General features: G+C 38.6%; 1 protein-coding gene across 4 annotated transcripts in view; it reads right to left on the bottom strand.

Annotated features, from left to right (window-relative positions):
- PARN (poly(A)-specific ribonuclease) overlaps positions 1 to 17,918 on the bottom strand; it is a 160,699-nt gene that overhangs the window by 83,150 nt on the left and 59,631 nt on the right. For all 4 annotated transcript variants that reach the window (XM_060078713.1, XM_060078714.1, XM_060078717.1 and 1 more), the window contains exon 21: positions 16,718 to 16,792. In XM_060078713.1, coding sequence (XP_059934696.1) covers positions 16,718 to 16,792 — 75 coding nt within the window. The remainder of the gene's footprint in view (positions 1 to 16,717; positions 16,793 to 17,918) is intronic.

Below are 17,918 nucleotides of genomic sequence, written 5' to 3'. Positions count from 1 at the left end.
GGTACTCAGATCTTTTCCAAAAAGAAAAGAGGAAAAAATATTTTCTCTCTATTTATAAATCTTCAAACCAAATCATGGAAGACTACACACAGATCAAATAGCAAATAACAGAGGTCTTCATCCTGACTCCTACAAGAGTGTCACTTTACCCTGAGTGCAAAGGTGGCCCTGAGCAAGCACCTAACGGAGAGACCTCGTGGTAGGTTTCTCTAGGCTCCAGACTCTGAAGATTTTCGATCCCGCAAATGTTGCCTAACTGCTGCCGTACTGCATGAGGTTTACACTGTGGAAAGGGCATGCTCTAAGTGTCCACATTACTTAGCATGAATAAGCATTTTAGATGACAAGTTTTACTAGAAGAGGGAAAGGTGGATTCGTTGCCAGCATGACAGCACCATCTTCTGGTCAGTGAAATGGAATGAAGACAGAGAAAGTCACACCTGGACTTAAAAAAGCACTTCAACAGTTTAGTAACACAGAAGAGAGGCAAGCTAGAAAATTTAGTGTCTGCAAAATCCAAATAATGTCGGTAGTAAACAAACAGCCTCACGAACCAATCACAGAACAGAAAAAAACTTCGAACCAATCACAGAACAGAACAAACTTTAACTGTAGGTCATTACTTGTTGCCATTCTACTTCTGGAAACAGTGCAGCCACGGCCAGCCTCTCAGTTCTCCCACACTGCAGAACCCATCATCCTTATGAAAGAAATTCCTTATCATGTCATCACTCACACTCACACCCACACACCTCTGGGTGCACCAAAAGGCTCTCTGCTGCTCACACACAAAGTTGAAATTTGATGAGGCAGCGATCAAGGCCCTCAGAATCTCATCCTTTCCAACCATATCTCCCACTAGTACCAGTCTGCAGTTAGGGAGCATCATCCTCTCTTATGCGTTCTGACAAGTCGTTGGAAAGACGGAGGAACTGATGACAACATAGCATCATCCTTATGTTCCCCCAAAGCATAAGACCCCTTAGTAGATTGTGTTGGAGATGGATTTGGGGGGCCTGAGGTCCAAACAGGGCTTCCTACCATAGCCAATACCACCCCTACAGAAATCCAGACCAGGAGACCCCCATCAGTGAAAAGACCTGACAGTTGCAAGAAGCCTCTAAAATCTAAACTATTTCGTAATCTCAAGGTTAGGAAGAGACCCCAGACACTGGTTTTCTAGGCCTGCCTTCTTCAATGCAGTGACTCCTCCACTGGTCAAAAAAGCCCTTGGGTGTCAGCCTCTTCCTAATTTCACCCATCAGATACGCCACTGGCCTCCTTCCATGAGGAAGAGCAAGTAAGGGGGATGGAGGGGGGGTCAGACACTTTAGCCACAATGTTCCTCTCTGGGTGAGAAGTGTGGATGTCTCCTCCCGGTCCACGGAGATATAAGAATGAAGGAATGAGCACTCCTGCCAGAGGCTGTCCACACGAATCCCCAGCCCCACACTGGTCTAGAGACAGGAAGCACCTGAGGATGGAGATCTTTGTCAGAGTTACCTTTACTTCCTCCCTACTGCTAACACCTGCCACAGGGCTCTGCACAAATGGAAGAGAAGACTCTCCATTACATAACAACTTTACCTGTCTCCTAAACCATCTGAATTCAAACTTTTTTGACCATGAGCTACAATGATACATCTTTATTACAACCCAGTACACATACATGTATTCCTGCATGTACAGATTTATACCTGGAAAAAACTTAACATTAAAAAAAGCAAACCTAAGCTCTCAACACAAGGGTTTGTAAAAAAAAAAGACAAAAAAACCCAGCAAACCTATCTTTATTAGATGGGACTCACTCTGACATTTTCTAACTTTTTCCTTTTATAAAAAAGCTGGTCACACTCACTAAAATGATTTCACAGCCCAGTAAGAGGGTGAGCCAGCCTGACAAATTGTGTCATAAACATCCACTTTCCTGCCCACATCAGCTCTGCCTGCACGATCATCTTCTCTGCTAACTCAGAATCAGCCTTCTCTCAAGGACCCTATCAAGGCCTCTTCTCAAAGCCTTCCCCAACTCTTCCCAGCACTGTCCCAAATACCAAGGATGTAAAATACTGACTAAGAGGCAGTCCCCACTTCAAGAAGCCAAGTCTCCTGGATGGGGCAATTGAACACTATATGATAAGCCCTAGGTAAGCCATCTTCCCTTCCTCTGAACACAAAACACTTGCCATCTGTATGCACTGATTCATTCATTCATTCATTCAATTATTCTCTCCCAACTTGACTTGCTCCAGTATCATTTGTGTAAACAACATTTACATGTTTGTCCAAAGATGAATCCGTCAAGTAGGATTTCTTTTCTTGCAATCTTATTTGTCAAGGGATAATTTTCGTGAACTCTAAATTAGGAACTGAAGTGCACTGTCACTGATTCTTGGAAGCCAATGGCCCATTTATTATTCTGCATAGCATTTATAAATGTGGCAGGTTCCCAGATAAATTCAATTTGGCCTCAGTCTCTAAGAGAAGGCTCTGAACTAGAGTAAATGCAAACACCAACCTCCTAGACATTTAAAAATAAATAGAACCTGCTCAAATATATCCATCAATTTTTGACCCTGTGCTACAATGCCACCAACAGACGTGGAAGAGTGCCATCAGGGATGCCACCTCTGACAGCAATCAGGCTTTACAAGAACAGCTCAAGTTGACAAACTAAGCACTCCATACCTGGAAATTCTTTTGAAAGCCTCAGACTTAAAAGAAAACCAGTGAGATGCAATATATTATTTTGAAACTTGAATTAAAAGACTACCCCAAATCAACATTACAGAAGGCTTGTGCAAGGGGTAAGATGCAAACTCCTAATTTTAACACATACATTTCATGTTTCCACCTTCTAACTTCCTCTCCAGCCACTCCACCACATGTACCCCCTGTTCCAATCAAACCAAAGGATGTGCTGGTCCCACTCTTTACCAGAGCTTTCTCAGGCTTCTTTTCTACTAGGCTAACTCCAACTCATTATTAGGATCAGCACCACCTCCTCCAGGAAGCCATCCTTGTTAACCCTCTTCTGCGTCTCCATGTCAGTCTGAACTGGTTCTCCCTCTCTGAGCAGTGTACCTTATCACAGCTCCCAGCATGTACTGATGCACTAGTTATCTAGATACCCGTCTGCCTCACTAGACCATGAATTCCTTGACTGCAGAAATGCTTATTATTTCATCTCTATTCTCCATCTAAATTCAGTCCCTTGGTTCTTCAACAGTAGACAGGCAAATATTTATGCAAAGATTAACACTGCAGCTTTCAAATGAAACTCCCCCCCTTTTTTTTTGGTTGCACCACTCAGCTTACAGCATCTTAGTTCCCCAACCAGGGATCGAACTCATGTCCCCTGCAGTGGAAGCGTGGAGTCCTAACCACTGGACCACCAGGGAATTCCCAGAAACACATCTTCTTTAAAAAAAACTTGCAGAATACCTCATAATTATTCTATTCTCTGTTGTACTGTAAAGAACACTGAACATAAAAATACAAGGTATCTAGCAATATACATTGATAAATAAATAAGGCTTACATCCATCTGAACCTATAATTACAAAAATGCACACCTAAATGTGACCCTGCTCACACTATAACGCAATTCATATTTGGGGAAACAACAATTACTAAAACCAGGAGATGTCCTATAAGTAGCTCATACTTTTTTGCTAAATAATACGCTGTAAAAATTTATTTCCTTTTCCTTTAAATTATCTATATAATACCAATAAAGGATTTGTGAGAAAAAAAGTCTCGGTTTCAAAGTTTTATTTTCATGTGTAGGTGTCTTTTCTATATTCCTTTTCCCAATACCGTAGCAGTTTGCTCCTCTGCCTTTGAAGCAATTAGAAAACAAATCTCTATGATGTTCCCCACGATACTCCAATTCACATTAAGGAAGAACAAAAGACATTCCTACTAGTTGGACAGTGTAATATAAAGCCTTATTACTAAACAGTTATTTTAATCCATGCTTGCTTTTTATAATCATGAAACCTGAAAAACACTCTTAAATATCTAGATATGTTGACATGAGGTGACATGAGGTGTAGAAGTTAAGGTAAAACCCTGGTCTGAAGTGCTAGAGTAACCACCACCTTAACACTTCAGTGGTCTAGCATTTTCTGGCATTTTTGCTCAACATGATGAAGTGACATTTACCCTGCTACTAAAGTGATGTTTGGGCTTCTTTCCAGGATAAACAAGAAAAGACGGGTTACAAAAATACTCAACAGTGGAAATATTATCAACAAACATCACAAATCAAAAATGTTTCATATCCACCTTCCCAGAATAGCAGATTTAAACCAAAAAGTTGAAGAAGGAAAATCCAGAGAAACTAATTCCATAAATTTCATGATTAGAAAAAAGATAACCATAAAATAACTACAGTCAACAATATGCTAGACGTCTAAGCATTTCAGAAGCAGGACGTTTCCTTTTGCTGTGCCCCCGCACATATAAAAAAGAAAGTACTACGACTTTATTCTTAAACTTAAATATTTTAGTACATAGGTAATATCTGTCCTAAAGAAAAACAGAAGATAGAAAAAAAAAAACACGAAAGTAAAAATTTTCCTGTAATCTCACCACCCCAAGAGATTCGCTGGTAACATTTTTTGTAACAAAATAATATTCTGAAACAGCCACTGAAGTGGTCCAAAATCATTTCACTTATAGTTTTTCAAATTTGCGAATACCAAATTTATTTCATTTCTTTAAAATAGTAAGGTTGTAGACAATAGGAATCATGTCTGAGAAAACAATGCTAACATGTAAAGACTAACACAGCTAGCCTATTTAATCAACCAGTTCATTATTTCTGGTGACAAAACAACAACAAACAGCATCTGAAGCCTCAAGAATAAGAATCAGAGACGCAGGGTCTGTGTTGAATTCTCAAACTTAGTCTCTCAGTGGCCTAAGAGCAAGCAGGCTGATTAATCTCACTGCTTCAAATTTCCTAAAACCACCAGCATCCTAAAATACTTCCCAAGAGCTGACTATGGCTGTGGTACTAAATCAGGCACAGTGGAACCTGCTTTCTAACTTATTCTGCATAATCTTGAAAAGTATGTATGATAAAAACAACAAGAACAATGAAACATACAACTACATTCAGAGATGCACAGAATTGTCTGAGTAAATGAAAAGATACATATTCCTGGTCATAAAGACTGAATTTTCTTTTTTAAGACTGAATATTTCTAAATAAAGATGTCAATGGAATTAGTCTGTTAAAATAGCAGTGAAAAATCCCAGTGGGCTTTTTGAGTGACCCTGACAGAATGATTCTATCACTCAATACAAAGAATAAATAAAAGCTTATTTTGAAATAGGAGTCAAGAGCCCTAAAACGGTTTAAATTAAGTGTCCAGCAAAGAACTGGTTAAATAAACGATGATACCTTCATATGATGAAATGTTATTCAACTAAACACAAAAAAAGAGCTTATTACATAGACACGAAGCACTGGTAAGTTAAAAGAACACACAGTAAAACAATATGCAAAGAATAAAATATTATAAGGTAAAATATATACTTTAATATACACAGTTGAAAAGTAAATCTCAAATACTACTGCAATTATCTTTGTTAATAAAGAGAGGGGCACTACACAAATTTTTAATTTTTTGGTACTTTAAAATTTTTCCATTAACAAAAATTATCACTGTTTAATAAAAAAGAGGTATAAATGAGTTGTTTCAGGTTTTTTTTTAGGATTATCATTATGGACCCAATGATTTCATGCCTTCAGAATTTATTTTAATAAAATAATCAGAGATATAAAGAAAGACAAAGATGCTCATTAAAGAATTAACTTAAGGATTTCCCTGGTGGTGCAATGGTTAAGAATCCACCTGCCAATGCAGGGGACAGGGGTTCGAGCCCTGGCCCGGGAAGATCCCACATGCCGCGGAGCAACTAAGCCCACGTGCCATAACTACTGAGCCTGTACTGTGGAGCCAGTTCGCCACAACTACTGAAGCCCACATGCCTAGAGCATGTGCTCCGCAACAAGAGAAGCCACCACAACGAGAAGCCAATGCATCGCAATGAAGAGTAGCCCCTGCTCGCCCCAACTAGAGAAAGCCTGCACACAGCAATGAAGACCCAATGCAGCCATAAATAAATAAATAAATAAATAAAATTTAAAAAAAGAATTAATTTAAAATAGTAAAAATTTGGATATAACTTAAACATCCAAGAGGGATATAGTTAAATAAGTTACATGTACCTATACAATGAAATATAATGCATCCATTAAAAGGAAACTCTTCAGGCTTCCCTGGTGGCGCAGTGGTTGAGAGTCCACCTGCCAATGCAGGGGACACGGGTTCATGCCCCGGTCCAGGAAGATCCCACATGCCGCGGAGAGGCTAGGCCCGTGAGCCATGGTCGCTGAGCCTGCGCGTCCGGAGCCTGTGCTCAGCAACGGGAGAGGCCACAACAGTGAGAGGCCCGCGTACCGCAAAAAAAAAAAAAAAAAAAGGAAATTCTTCTAGAAAAATGTGTAATGGCATGGAAAATGCTTGTGACATAATGTTAACTAAAAAAGCAGATCCAAAAATGCATTTAAAGTCAGATCTCAAGTAGTATTAAAAATGTTACGAAAACACTCATCTAGACAGAGTAAAACAACTGACAGGAAACACTAACCAAAATATTGTTAGTATTCATATCTACATGGAGAGACCATGGTTGAATTGTTTTCTTCTTTGTAATTTCAAATATTTCTCACATTTTCAACAGTGAGTTTGATTTACTTCTAAAACTGGAGGCGGGAGACCATCACAAAAGCAATTTTTTAACAAATGACATTATAACTAAATTTGATAGGTTTCCTGAATACTCTGACAAAGCAAACATTCTTAGATCCAGATAACATGGCCCTTAAAACACAAAAAATCAAACCCAATCCTTTGGACAACAAGCAATTTAACAGAATATGAAGATTCAGCCTCTGAAGTACAAACACTGCATTTTTCCTGGTTACATTCTAACTGCCACAGGACTCTTCCTCATTGATCCTTTAATGCTGGCAATTATATTAAGAACCCGGGAAGCCTTATCTGGCAGTCAGGAAGCTTTCTGCCCTATTCTCACACCAGCTGATGCCTTAATTAGGAAGAGTCCAAGTTACTGCCATGCTCTTAAATAAATCTGCCTGATACAGATTTCATAGAAGAGATGCATAAAGCTGCTAATTCTCATGATTAAACACATAAGGGAATTAGTAAAACAAGAAGGTTCTTAATAAATATTATTAAAAATTTCCACAGTGCCTTTCGTGGATTAAGCAATTTAGAGAGGGAAAGAAAAGAGTCAGTTGCTCTTACAAGTTTTCAAATGAGAAGATATCTACATAAAACACATAGACATGAATGCTTCTTACTAATAACGATTTTCCTTTATCAAACTAAAGTACTCCATAAGCCAATACTATAAAAAAAATCTTCTCTATATAAAAACAAATATATTGTTTCCAGGTTTCAGTACTTACAGAATAAAAATCATGTAGCATTTTAACCCACAAGTTAAGTCACCCATCGCCTCTCTCCAAAACAAGCTTTTTATTTTAAAAAGTCATGTCATAGTTGAACTCATTTATTTATTGCTATAAATTTATAATTCAATATAATTGTTGTAAGCCAACTCTACATACAGTTTAAGATTAGGAAAATTAACATGCAAGAAAAAACATCATTTGTTTTTTGGTTCTTTCTTGACTGTTTTGTGCATTTCCTCTTCGACAAGAATAAATATACAGTAACATACTAGCCAACTATGAAAAGTAGCACAGATGGAAGCAAAACACCAAGTTCTTTGTCAGGATATTGTCCCTCAGTATATATGTGTATTTGAAAGGAACTGAACTTAAGTTACTTTTAATTGGTTAAAGGAGGTAAGTAGCAGGTTCTTAATGCATTAACATTAGATTTTCTTAAAATGTTATTAAACAGAGAAAAAGGTAGTACAGCATGGTATAATACGGCAGGAAGTTTTGTGTCAAATGTAGACGCTATTAGGGTAACAATTAAAAAGCAAAGGTAGGGGCTTCCCTGGTGGCGCAGTGGTTGAGAGTCCGCCTGCCAATGCAGAGGACGCAGGTTCGTGCCCCAGTCTGGGAGGATCCCACATGCCACAGAGCGGCTGGGCCCATGAGCCATGGTCGCTGGGCCTGCGCATCCGGAGCCTGTGCTCCACAGTGGGGGAGGCCGCAACAGTGAGAGGCCCATGTACCGCAAAAAAAAAAGCAAAGGTAATGCATTCCACCTCCTAACAAACTGACCTTTCCACTGATGACAACATAAGCTCTGGAAAAAAATGCTAAAAACAAGTATCGAAGGGCTCTGGAACAGAAGCAGAAACAGGGAGATTTTAGAGGGGAGTCAAAACTGGGAGGAAGCAAACTGCTACAGAGTGAATTTCCTGGGGTTTTTTTTTTTTGGTTGTGACTCTGCCTTAAAGGGAATATGTAGTAAAAAGGGCAAAGAGCAACTAAAACTCTGATAGAAAAATCCCATGTCTTTCTGGTAGGAGGAGTCAGGGGAAGACACAAGGGGAAACCAGTGGCAACACCGAATGAGGAAGGAATCCTCAGAGAGGAAACCAGAGAATGGGAACTCCAAATGTGGTGTAAAGATAGCCCACGTCCCCGGCTGACCCTTAACCATGCGTGTGGCAGACTGAAAGCAGTCTGAGCTAAGATCTGAGCCACTTCCCACAAGCATGAAGGGGTTTGTAGTTTTAGCTAATTGCCCGCTAAAACTAAAACGAAAACATCAACACTCTTCTGAGGAATATAAGTGAATCCAGAGTCCACAAAAGAACATTCAAAATGTCCAGAAAACAATCCCAAATTACTGAACATATGAAGAGCCAGGAAAATGTGGTCCATTCTCAAAAGAAAGGTAATCAATAGGTACCAACACCTAGGTGACACAGATGTTGGAATTATTAGACAAAGACTTTAAAAGAGCTATTCTGAATATGTTCATTGAGGTAAAGGAATATAGGCTCAAAATAAAAGAAAGATAGGAAATCTCAACAAGAAACAGAAAAGGTTAAAATAAACTGGATGGAAATACAGAACTGAAAAATACAATATATGAAATTAAAAATTCACTGGATGGGCTTAATAGCAGAATAATGATGATTGAGGGAAGAGTCAGTGCCCTTGTAGATAAACAGAAATTATCCAATCTGAAGAAGAGAAAAAAAAAGAAGGTAGGAAAAAATGAAAAGAGCATCAGGAAACACAGGAACAATAGCAAAAGGTCTCCCACATATAGGTAGTTGAAATCCCAAACAGAGAGGCAAGAGAATACAGCACAGGGAAAAAATATTTGAATAATGTCTAAAAACTTCCCAAATCTAGTAAAAGACATGTATCTATACATTCAAGAAGTTCAGTCAACCCCAACAGGATAATTACAAAGAAAGCCATGCCAAAGTATATCATATTCAAACTGCTAAAAAATCAACAGTAAAGAGAACATCTTTAAAGTACCCAGAGAAAAACAACCCATTACATAGAGGGCAGCAATGATTCAAATGACTGTAGTCTTATCATCAGAAACCATGGAGGCCAGAAGACAATGGAACATCTTTAAAATGCTGAAAGAAAAGCCCAGAATTCTATATCCAGCTAAAATATTCTACATGAATGAAGGGAAAATGAAGACATTTTCAGATAAAGAAAAACTAAGAGAATCTGTTGCCACCACACCAGCACTGTAAGAAATACTGAAGGAAGTTCTTCAGGCGATAGCCTGAAGAAACTTGGATCTTTAGGAATGAATGAAGATATCTGAAATGGTAAATATCTGGGTAAATTTTTTAAATTATCCTTTTAATTTTTTAAAATATTTATTTATTTATTTAGCTGTGCCGGGTCTTAGCTGTGGCACGCGGGATCTTTAGTTGCAGCATGAGGGATCTAGTTCCCTGACCAGGGATTGAACCAAGGCCCCCTGCACTGGGAGTACAGAGTCTTAGCCACTGGACCACCAGGGAAGTCCCCCTTTTAATTTCTTAAAATACATATGACTGCTTAAAGCAAAATTATAACACCACTTTGTGGGATTTATAATCAAAGCACGTGTAATACATATGCCAATTACAGGCTGGAAGACAATAGGAATTGGAGTAAATGGACCTATATGGATGTAAGCTTTCTCCCTTCTATGTGAGAATATGAACTCTAAATGGACTGTGAAAAGTTATGGATATATATTGAAATTTCTAAAGCAACCACTAAAAAATAATGCATATAGGTATAGCACTAAAAAGCTAATACAGAAATTAAAATGGAATTCTTTTTAAAATTTTCGAATAATCCAAAAGAAGACAGGAAAGGGGGAAACAAAGGAACAAAAAACAGAGGGACTAAACAAAAAACAAACTTTAAAATGACAAGCCTAACCATATAAATAATTACATTAAATGTCAGTGGACTAAATACTCCAATAAAAAGCCAGTTATCAGAATGGATTAATAAAAAGGAATACCCAACTATATGCTGTCTACAAGAGACTATTTTATATATACACAGATAGGTTGATAGTAAATGGCAGAAAAAGGATATACCAGCCAAACATTAAAAACACAAGAAGGACAGACTGACTATATTAATATCAGGTTAGACTTAAAAATAATAGTAATACAAAAGATAAAGAAGGACATTTCATAATGATAGTCAATTTATCAGAAAGACAAAACAATCATAAATGTGCACACACCCAATAACACAGCCTCAAAATATATGACAGCAAAAATGACAAAATTAAAGGGGGAAACAGACAATTCCACAATCATAGGAGATTTTAACACCCTCTCTCAAAAACTGGCAGAACTGGGCTTCCCTGGTGGTGCAGTGGTTGAGAGTCCACCTGCCGATGCAGGGGACACGGGTTCGTGCCCTGGTCTGGGAAGATCCCACATACCGCGGAGCGGCTGGGCCCCGTGAGCCATGGCCGCTGAGCCTGCGCGCCTGGAGCCCGTGCTCCGCAAAGGGAGAGGCCACTACAGTGAGAGGCCCGCGTACCAAAAAAAAAAAAAAAAGGACTAAAATCATATTAAAATTTCTAGTCACAACAGAATTAAATTACAAATTAGCAACTATAAGAAATTAGGAAAATTCTAAGTACTTGGAAATTAAACAACACACTTCTAAATAATCCAGGGTCAAAGGAGCAATTAGAAAAACGTATCTAAATTAATGATAATGAAAGCAACATATAATTGATGGGATGCACCTGCAACAGTGCTTACAGGATAATTTATAGCTTTAAATGCTTGTATTAGAAACAAAAAGAGGTCAAAATCAATGACTGGGAGAGAGTCTTAGCTACACACACACTGTTAGCTGGGCTTGAGGCCTTGTGCCCTCACATAGGAGAATGGAGATCCAGCCGAAAGTGGAAACTGGGGCAAACTGTGAACTGCTTGAAGGTTGGATGCTGAATGTTCCCCAACCTCATTGGCAAAGGGTGAGAGCCTTACTGGCTCCAGGTGTTCAAGCACAACACCTGACCAATCACGGGCTGACTGCTAAACTATAGGAAGCCAGGCTCAAAAAATTTTTAAGACTTAAAAAAAAAAAATCACATAACGTTCTACCTCAAGAAACTGGAAAAGAAGAGCAAAGTAAACCCAAAGCAAGTAAAAAAAAAAAAAAAGAAGAAGAAGAAGAAGAAAACAAAAAAGCAGAAACCAACAAAACAGACACCAGCAAACAGAGAAAAATGAAGTAAGCCAAAAGCTGGTTCTTTGAAAAGAGCAACAAAATCAGGAACCCCTAGCTAGAGTGACTGAGGAAAAACGAGAACACAAATCAATCCCATGAATGAAAAACAGTTATCACTACAGATTTGGTAAACATTAAAAGGCTAACAAAAAGCACAGGTAAAGTTTAAAGTTATAAGCAGCCTTTTAGCAAATCCAGTACCGAATAATCGCCTCAAAAGTCGTATAACAACTCTAATATTTATCTGTTCAGCACAATCAAAAGCTACGCTTTTAAAAGGATGATTTTATATAAGCACACTCATACTGTGGACTGAAGTGAAGCTGTGAAGCCTAGTACCTCCCCCCATCCCAACAAATCATCCTGAACAAGCTCCTAAGGCAGTATATCGGGAATTTCTATAACTCCCTGAATTGGGGCTGGTTTTACAAAATAACCAATAGGTTTTTACCTCTACTAAAGTGCCTTCATCAATTTTTGCTTTTTAAAATTTTCCTGTAGTATTCATGGCGTACTCTAATCTCCGGCCTTTCAAAACAAATGAAAAGGTTATTTTCCTCAAGCTATTTCTATAAAACTTACAGGCAGAGAGATAATGCCTTATAATATATCTAAGGACACTCAAGACAATGTCTAACTATTGAGAGTATGACTAGGAAGAGCTAATACATTTGAAATATTGTTGAGCTCTTTTCCCCATTTAACAAAACTATATTAGATATATAAAAATCCTAAATGTGTCTGAGGTATTCAGATGTGACCATTACAGGTGATTTCTTATTCGATTACTCTGAGAAAAATTCTCAAACAGTGAGGCTAAGTGATCTCCTCCATGGCATCAAGTCCCACACTGGCCACGTGCTGTCTTCCCTGAAAAGCCAGAGGGGAAGAATATGAAAACATAGCTTGGATGGGTTTTCACTATCTGAACCTCAAAGCAACCAGGGACTCTTTTATCTTCACAGCAGCAGCAAACAAAATGCAACAGGAATCGAACTAAATGGCACTCAGTAGAAGAGTTTTAATAATTTCAATAGACCTGAAAAAGAGTTTTCATATTAATGAAAATGGCTTTAAAGAAATCTTGATTAGACTTAGCACTACCAAAAGAAAAAGGCAGGTGTCAGTTAAAAAGCAACTCCGTAAGTGTAAATCAAAAATAGTTTGTAACCGAGCCAAAGAAGCCATTACAAGCTGCTATATAAATAGGCATTTAATGATTTTTCCAACATTACGTTATTGATCTAACAAGCCCTCTGTTTCCGCTGAAATGAATAAGTAATTTGTTTAAGATAACATTAATAGGATTTGCGGCACATTAGATACCCTGGGTCTCTCTCATTGGTAAAACTACCACTATAAAAAACAAATTTTATATTGTCTTTCAAGAAAACATCTGCATAATTTCAGAAATCACAGCAAAAGGTGAGAGACATGAGATACAACCATCAGGCACAAAATGGCGTTTCTAAGTCATAACACCTTGAATGTCATTTATTCAGCTCAACTACTATTTAACATACACTTACTAACATCAGACATTACGACTCTAAGCACTGAAAACACAATGGCAAACAAGAGATATGGTCCCTGCTCTCAGTCTATCTGGGAAGACAACCAAGCAAGGCATACTAAGAAAGGATACCAGGCTAGCACAGAGAATGGGGTCTGATCCCCTGCAAAGGGAGCCAGAGAAAACATCTGAAGACACGGATGTTTAGGCTGAGACGAGGAGGCAAGTAAGATGAAGCCAAGCCCTGGGGGTGGGGGATGGTTGAGTAAAAGATGGCTGCTGGCCAACAAACACATGAAAGAATGCTCAACAGCATTAATCATTAGAGAAATGCAAATCAAAACTACAATGAGATATCATCTCACACCAGTCAGAATGGCCATCATCAAAAAATCTAGAAACAATAAATGCTGGAGAGGGTGTGGAGAAAAGGGAACACTCCTGCACTGCTGGCAGGAATGTGAATTGGTACAGCCACTATGGAGAACAGTATGGAGGTTCCTTAAAAAACTACAAATAGAACTACCATATGACCCAGCAATCCAACTACTGGGCATATACCCTGAGAAAACCATAATTCAAAAAGAGTCATGTACCACAATGTTCATTGCAGCTCTATTTACAATAGCCAGGACATGGAAGCAACCTAAGTGTCTATCATCCGATGAATGGATAAAGAAGATGTGGCACATATATACAATGGAATACTACTCAGCCATAAAAAGAAACGAAATTGAGCTATTTGTAATGAGGTGGATAGACCTAGAGTCTGTCATACAGAGTGAAGTAAGTCAGAAAGAGAAAGACAAATACCGTATGCTAACACATATATATGGAATTTAAGAAAAAAATGTCATGAAGAACCTAGGGGTAAGACAGGAATAAAGACACAGACCTACTTGAGAATGGACTTGAGGATATGGGGAGGGGGAAGGGTAAGCTGTGACAAAGCGATAGAGAGGCAGGGACATAAATACACTACCAAACGTAAGGTAGATAGCTAGTGGGAAGCAGCCGCAGAGCACAGGGAGATCAGCTCGGTGCTTTGTGACCACCTGGAGGGGTGGGATAGGGAGGGCGGGAGGGAGGGAGACGCAAGAGGGAAGGGATATGGGAACAGATGTATATGTATAACTGATTCACTTTGTTATAAAGCAGAAACTAAAAAAAAAAAAAAAAAAAGATGGCTGCTGGCAAAGAAACTGCGGTCGTAGGCACAGCACGTGCACCACCAGGGATTTATGTCAAGGGCTGTCATTTGTGCCAGAAAAGAGACTATCATGGAAAATTAGACTTTACTAGTACAGCCGCATGTATCAAAAGACAACAGTCATCTAACTTCTTAACCTAGGAGGAAAAAAGGTAAGAAGGTCACAGTTTCATCTTGGCCTACTCCCCACATCACCCGTTCACACACACATCTATCTACTCACGCCACGGCACGTGCCAGGCACGAAAGGAGGATCCAACAGAGAATAAGATGGGCAAACAAGCAAATCAGAGGACTTCTGTACCTACATGATTCTGAAATGTAGCTCCCTGATTTCAGGTATCATTGAATAAAATACTGAGCTTAAAAGCTACTGTACTATTGAAAGACACTTTCAATAATAAGTAAGGGAGTAATCATTATTGCACGTCAAATATGGTGTAACAGGAACAATAAAAGAAGCTCTGACACCTCACACACATAAACAAGGAATTATGCTTGTATTTTCAACTAAGCACTACTCACTAGTGTCTTACAAATTTCAGATTTGCACACACTCATCTTTACTGTTCATAGCAAGGGAGGCCAAGCAAGTATTTCAATAATTACTACCAATTGTCAAGCACTGCTGGGGGAGTGCCAGGCTCTTTGCTGGGAACTTAACATCCCTGATCTCATTTCACAAAGGAACTAACTATCATCATCTGTGTCACTCAAACGAAGAACCTGAGGCTTAGAGAGTTTATGTAACATGCCCAAAAATGCATGGCTGCCAGGTGGTGGAGGCAGGTTACTACTCCCCGTGTCAGCGTGGCTTCAAAGTCTATGCATCCCCTTCTCTCCCACTGCATGGCTCCTGAGGCTGACCAGCAAGGAAGCTGACGTGTGACACTGAGTGAGCAGGGGAGGCGTGACGAGATTTCGGGTGGGGAGTTAACATTCAGTGTTCTCTCATCTACACCGAAGTCTCACTACAGTCTTAATCTCAGGGTCCCTGCCCCCCACTAACAATTCTCTAAGAATTCAGTCCCTTTGGATTCCAGGTAAACTGTCTTTCTAAGGATTGTGGGGGAAATGGGTCACAGAAATAAGCAAATATTAAAAAACATTTAACTAGCAGTATCATTCACACCCTGGATCCAACCTTGTTCCTGGTGTCATGAGCTCCTGAAGTACATTTCACATTGAAATCTACTGCTAAGTAACCATAATAAAAGTTCATAGTGATGTCAAGCTTTATAAACATAATCATCTCATGCAGTCCTCATAATAACCCTAAAAAATCCATAACATCATCCTCAGTTTATAGAGATAAGCAGAAGCTTGTCAGGATTAAATACCGTGTCCAAGGTCACACAGCCAAAGGTAGTGTAGTAATATGACTCCAGAGCCTAAACTTTTCATTTCTATAACATAGCATATATTCCTGCAATGGTTATATAATTTTCTTAAATACCAAAAATACTCTGACCTGAATTTGTGTATTTGTAGAAATTTTCATATAATTGCTCATATAGCTACATTATCAGAGTTATATAGTTTTAGTCTGTGGCACTTCATTTAATAAAAAGAAAAATTACATTATTAAGCACCAGGGAACTTGAAATCTGTCTGAAGAAGCAGCTTAACAATATATATTTTCTTCAATATTTAACTCAATAGCTTTTCATCCTAAGAAAATAGACTGTTTTGTGATGGTTAATATCAAAATCATTTAGGGTCCAACAATAAGAGAGGTAGCATTCCACCTTTTTACAATCCTAATTTAGAAGCAGATAAAATATCTTTCAGTTTATTTGTTCGTAAAACAAGTATTTGACACAAGTTTAATGGAATAAATAAACCACAAAAAATTATAAATAAATGAGAAAAGTACAGAGGCAAACAGGTCAATACAGGGATCACCTTTTGGTGTCTGTCCCCTATTCCTCTCAATTTGCTATTTCTAACCCTCAAATAGTAAACATACAAATCATTTCAGAAAAAGGGCAATGGGAAAGGAATAGAAAAGTAAAAAGTATATGATATAGTGTATATAAGGAATCAATACATTTGTCTTATTTTCTCATCTACACATGATACTTACTAATTATTTCCTTTATTTTAGAGACAAGCTCAAAACAAACCGGGCAGCAACGCTTGTGAATCAGCTGACTGAACCCACAGCGTTTAGACTGGGAAGTGGGCAAGCTCCCACTTTTCATTAATACACAAAACAAAGGTCCAAAAGACTTACCAATTGGTACTTGTTCAGGTTGGCTGAGAGAAACAAATGCTGATGTGTCATTGATCCAGGATATCTGAATGTTACCTGTAACAGTGAATTAAGAGTAAGCATTTAACTATTTAGATAGCTATCAGATTCCATTTGTACATCTGATATATTTCAGAATATCCATCAATTTAAAGAGAGATGAGGTGCTAGTTTAAAATTTGATCAAAATCTCAGCACTACAGAGAACTAAAACTTAAATCTACCACTGAAGCTATTTCAGTTAAAACTTCAAGAAAGGGGCTTTCCCTGGTGGCTCAGTGATTAAGAATCTGCCCGCCAGTGCAGGGGACACGGGTTTGAGCCCTGGTCCGGGAAGATCCCACATGCCACAGAGCAACTAAGCCCATGTGCTACAACTACTGAGCCCATGTGCCACAACTACTGAAGCCCACGCACCCAGAGCCCGTGCTCCACAACAAAGAGAAGCCACCACAATGAGAAGCCCGCACACCACAATGAAGAGTAGCCCCTGCTCACCACAACTGGAGAAAGCCTGCACACAGCAACGAAGACCCAACGCAGCCAAAAATAAATTTAAAAAAAACTTCAAGAAAACAGACAAACCAGGAAAAAAGAAGCAGCTTTAAAAATTTGTTTTAAAAACAAAAGATAGATCCTTCTGGATTAAATCCTGAGGCAGTTTATCATTCAACCCAATCTCATGCCAGGGCTGGAGACATTTTTCCAATCAAGATCACTAACAGGGAGTTCCCTGGTGGTCTAGTGGTTAGGATTTGGCACTTTCACTGCCGTGGCCTGGGTTCAATCCCCGGTCAGAGAACTGAGATCCCGCAAGCTGTGCAGTCAGGCCAAAATAAAAAAACAAACAAAAACTAATGAAGACCTAAATAAATGAAGGAATATACCAGTTTCATGTACTAAAAGACTCAAAATCCATGAACCTGGTATATTAAAAAAAAAAGATCACTAATAAAAATCAGAGACCACGTATGCTAAAAAAAAAAAAAAAAAAAAAAGCCCAACTATTTCTTTTTGGAGATTCAAACTCTGAAAATTATGAATGGGGAACATGAAATGAATCAATGTAGCAAGAAATAAGAAAAATTCAATGATGATCTCAAGGTCAGGTAAAGAAACCAGGTAAAGAAAACAGGTAGGGGATGGAGGACGAGGTAAAGAAGGCATCGGAGAGAGGAAACCA

Source organism: Mesoplodon densirostris, chromosome 16 (assembly GCF_025265405.1).
Source record: "Mesoplodon densirostris isolate mMesDen1 chromosome 16, mMesDen1 primary haplotype, whole genome shotgun sequence".
In the NCBI taxonomy this organism is placed as follows: Eukaryota; Metazoa; Chordata; class Mammalia; order Artiodactyla; family Ziphiidae; genus Mesoplodon; species Mesoplodon densirostris.
This window is presented reverse-complemented; position numbering and strand designations above follow the sequence as displayed.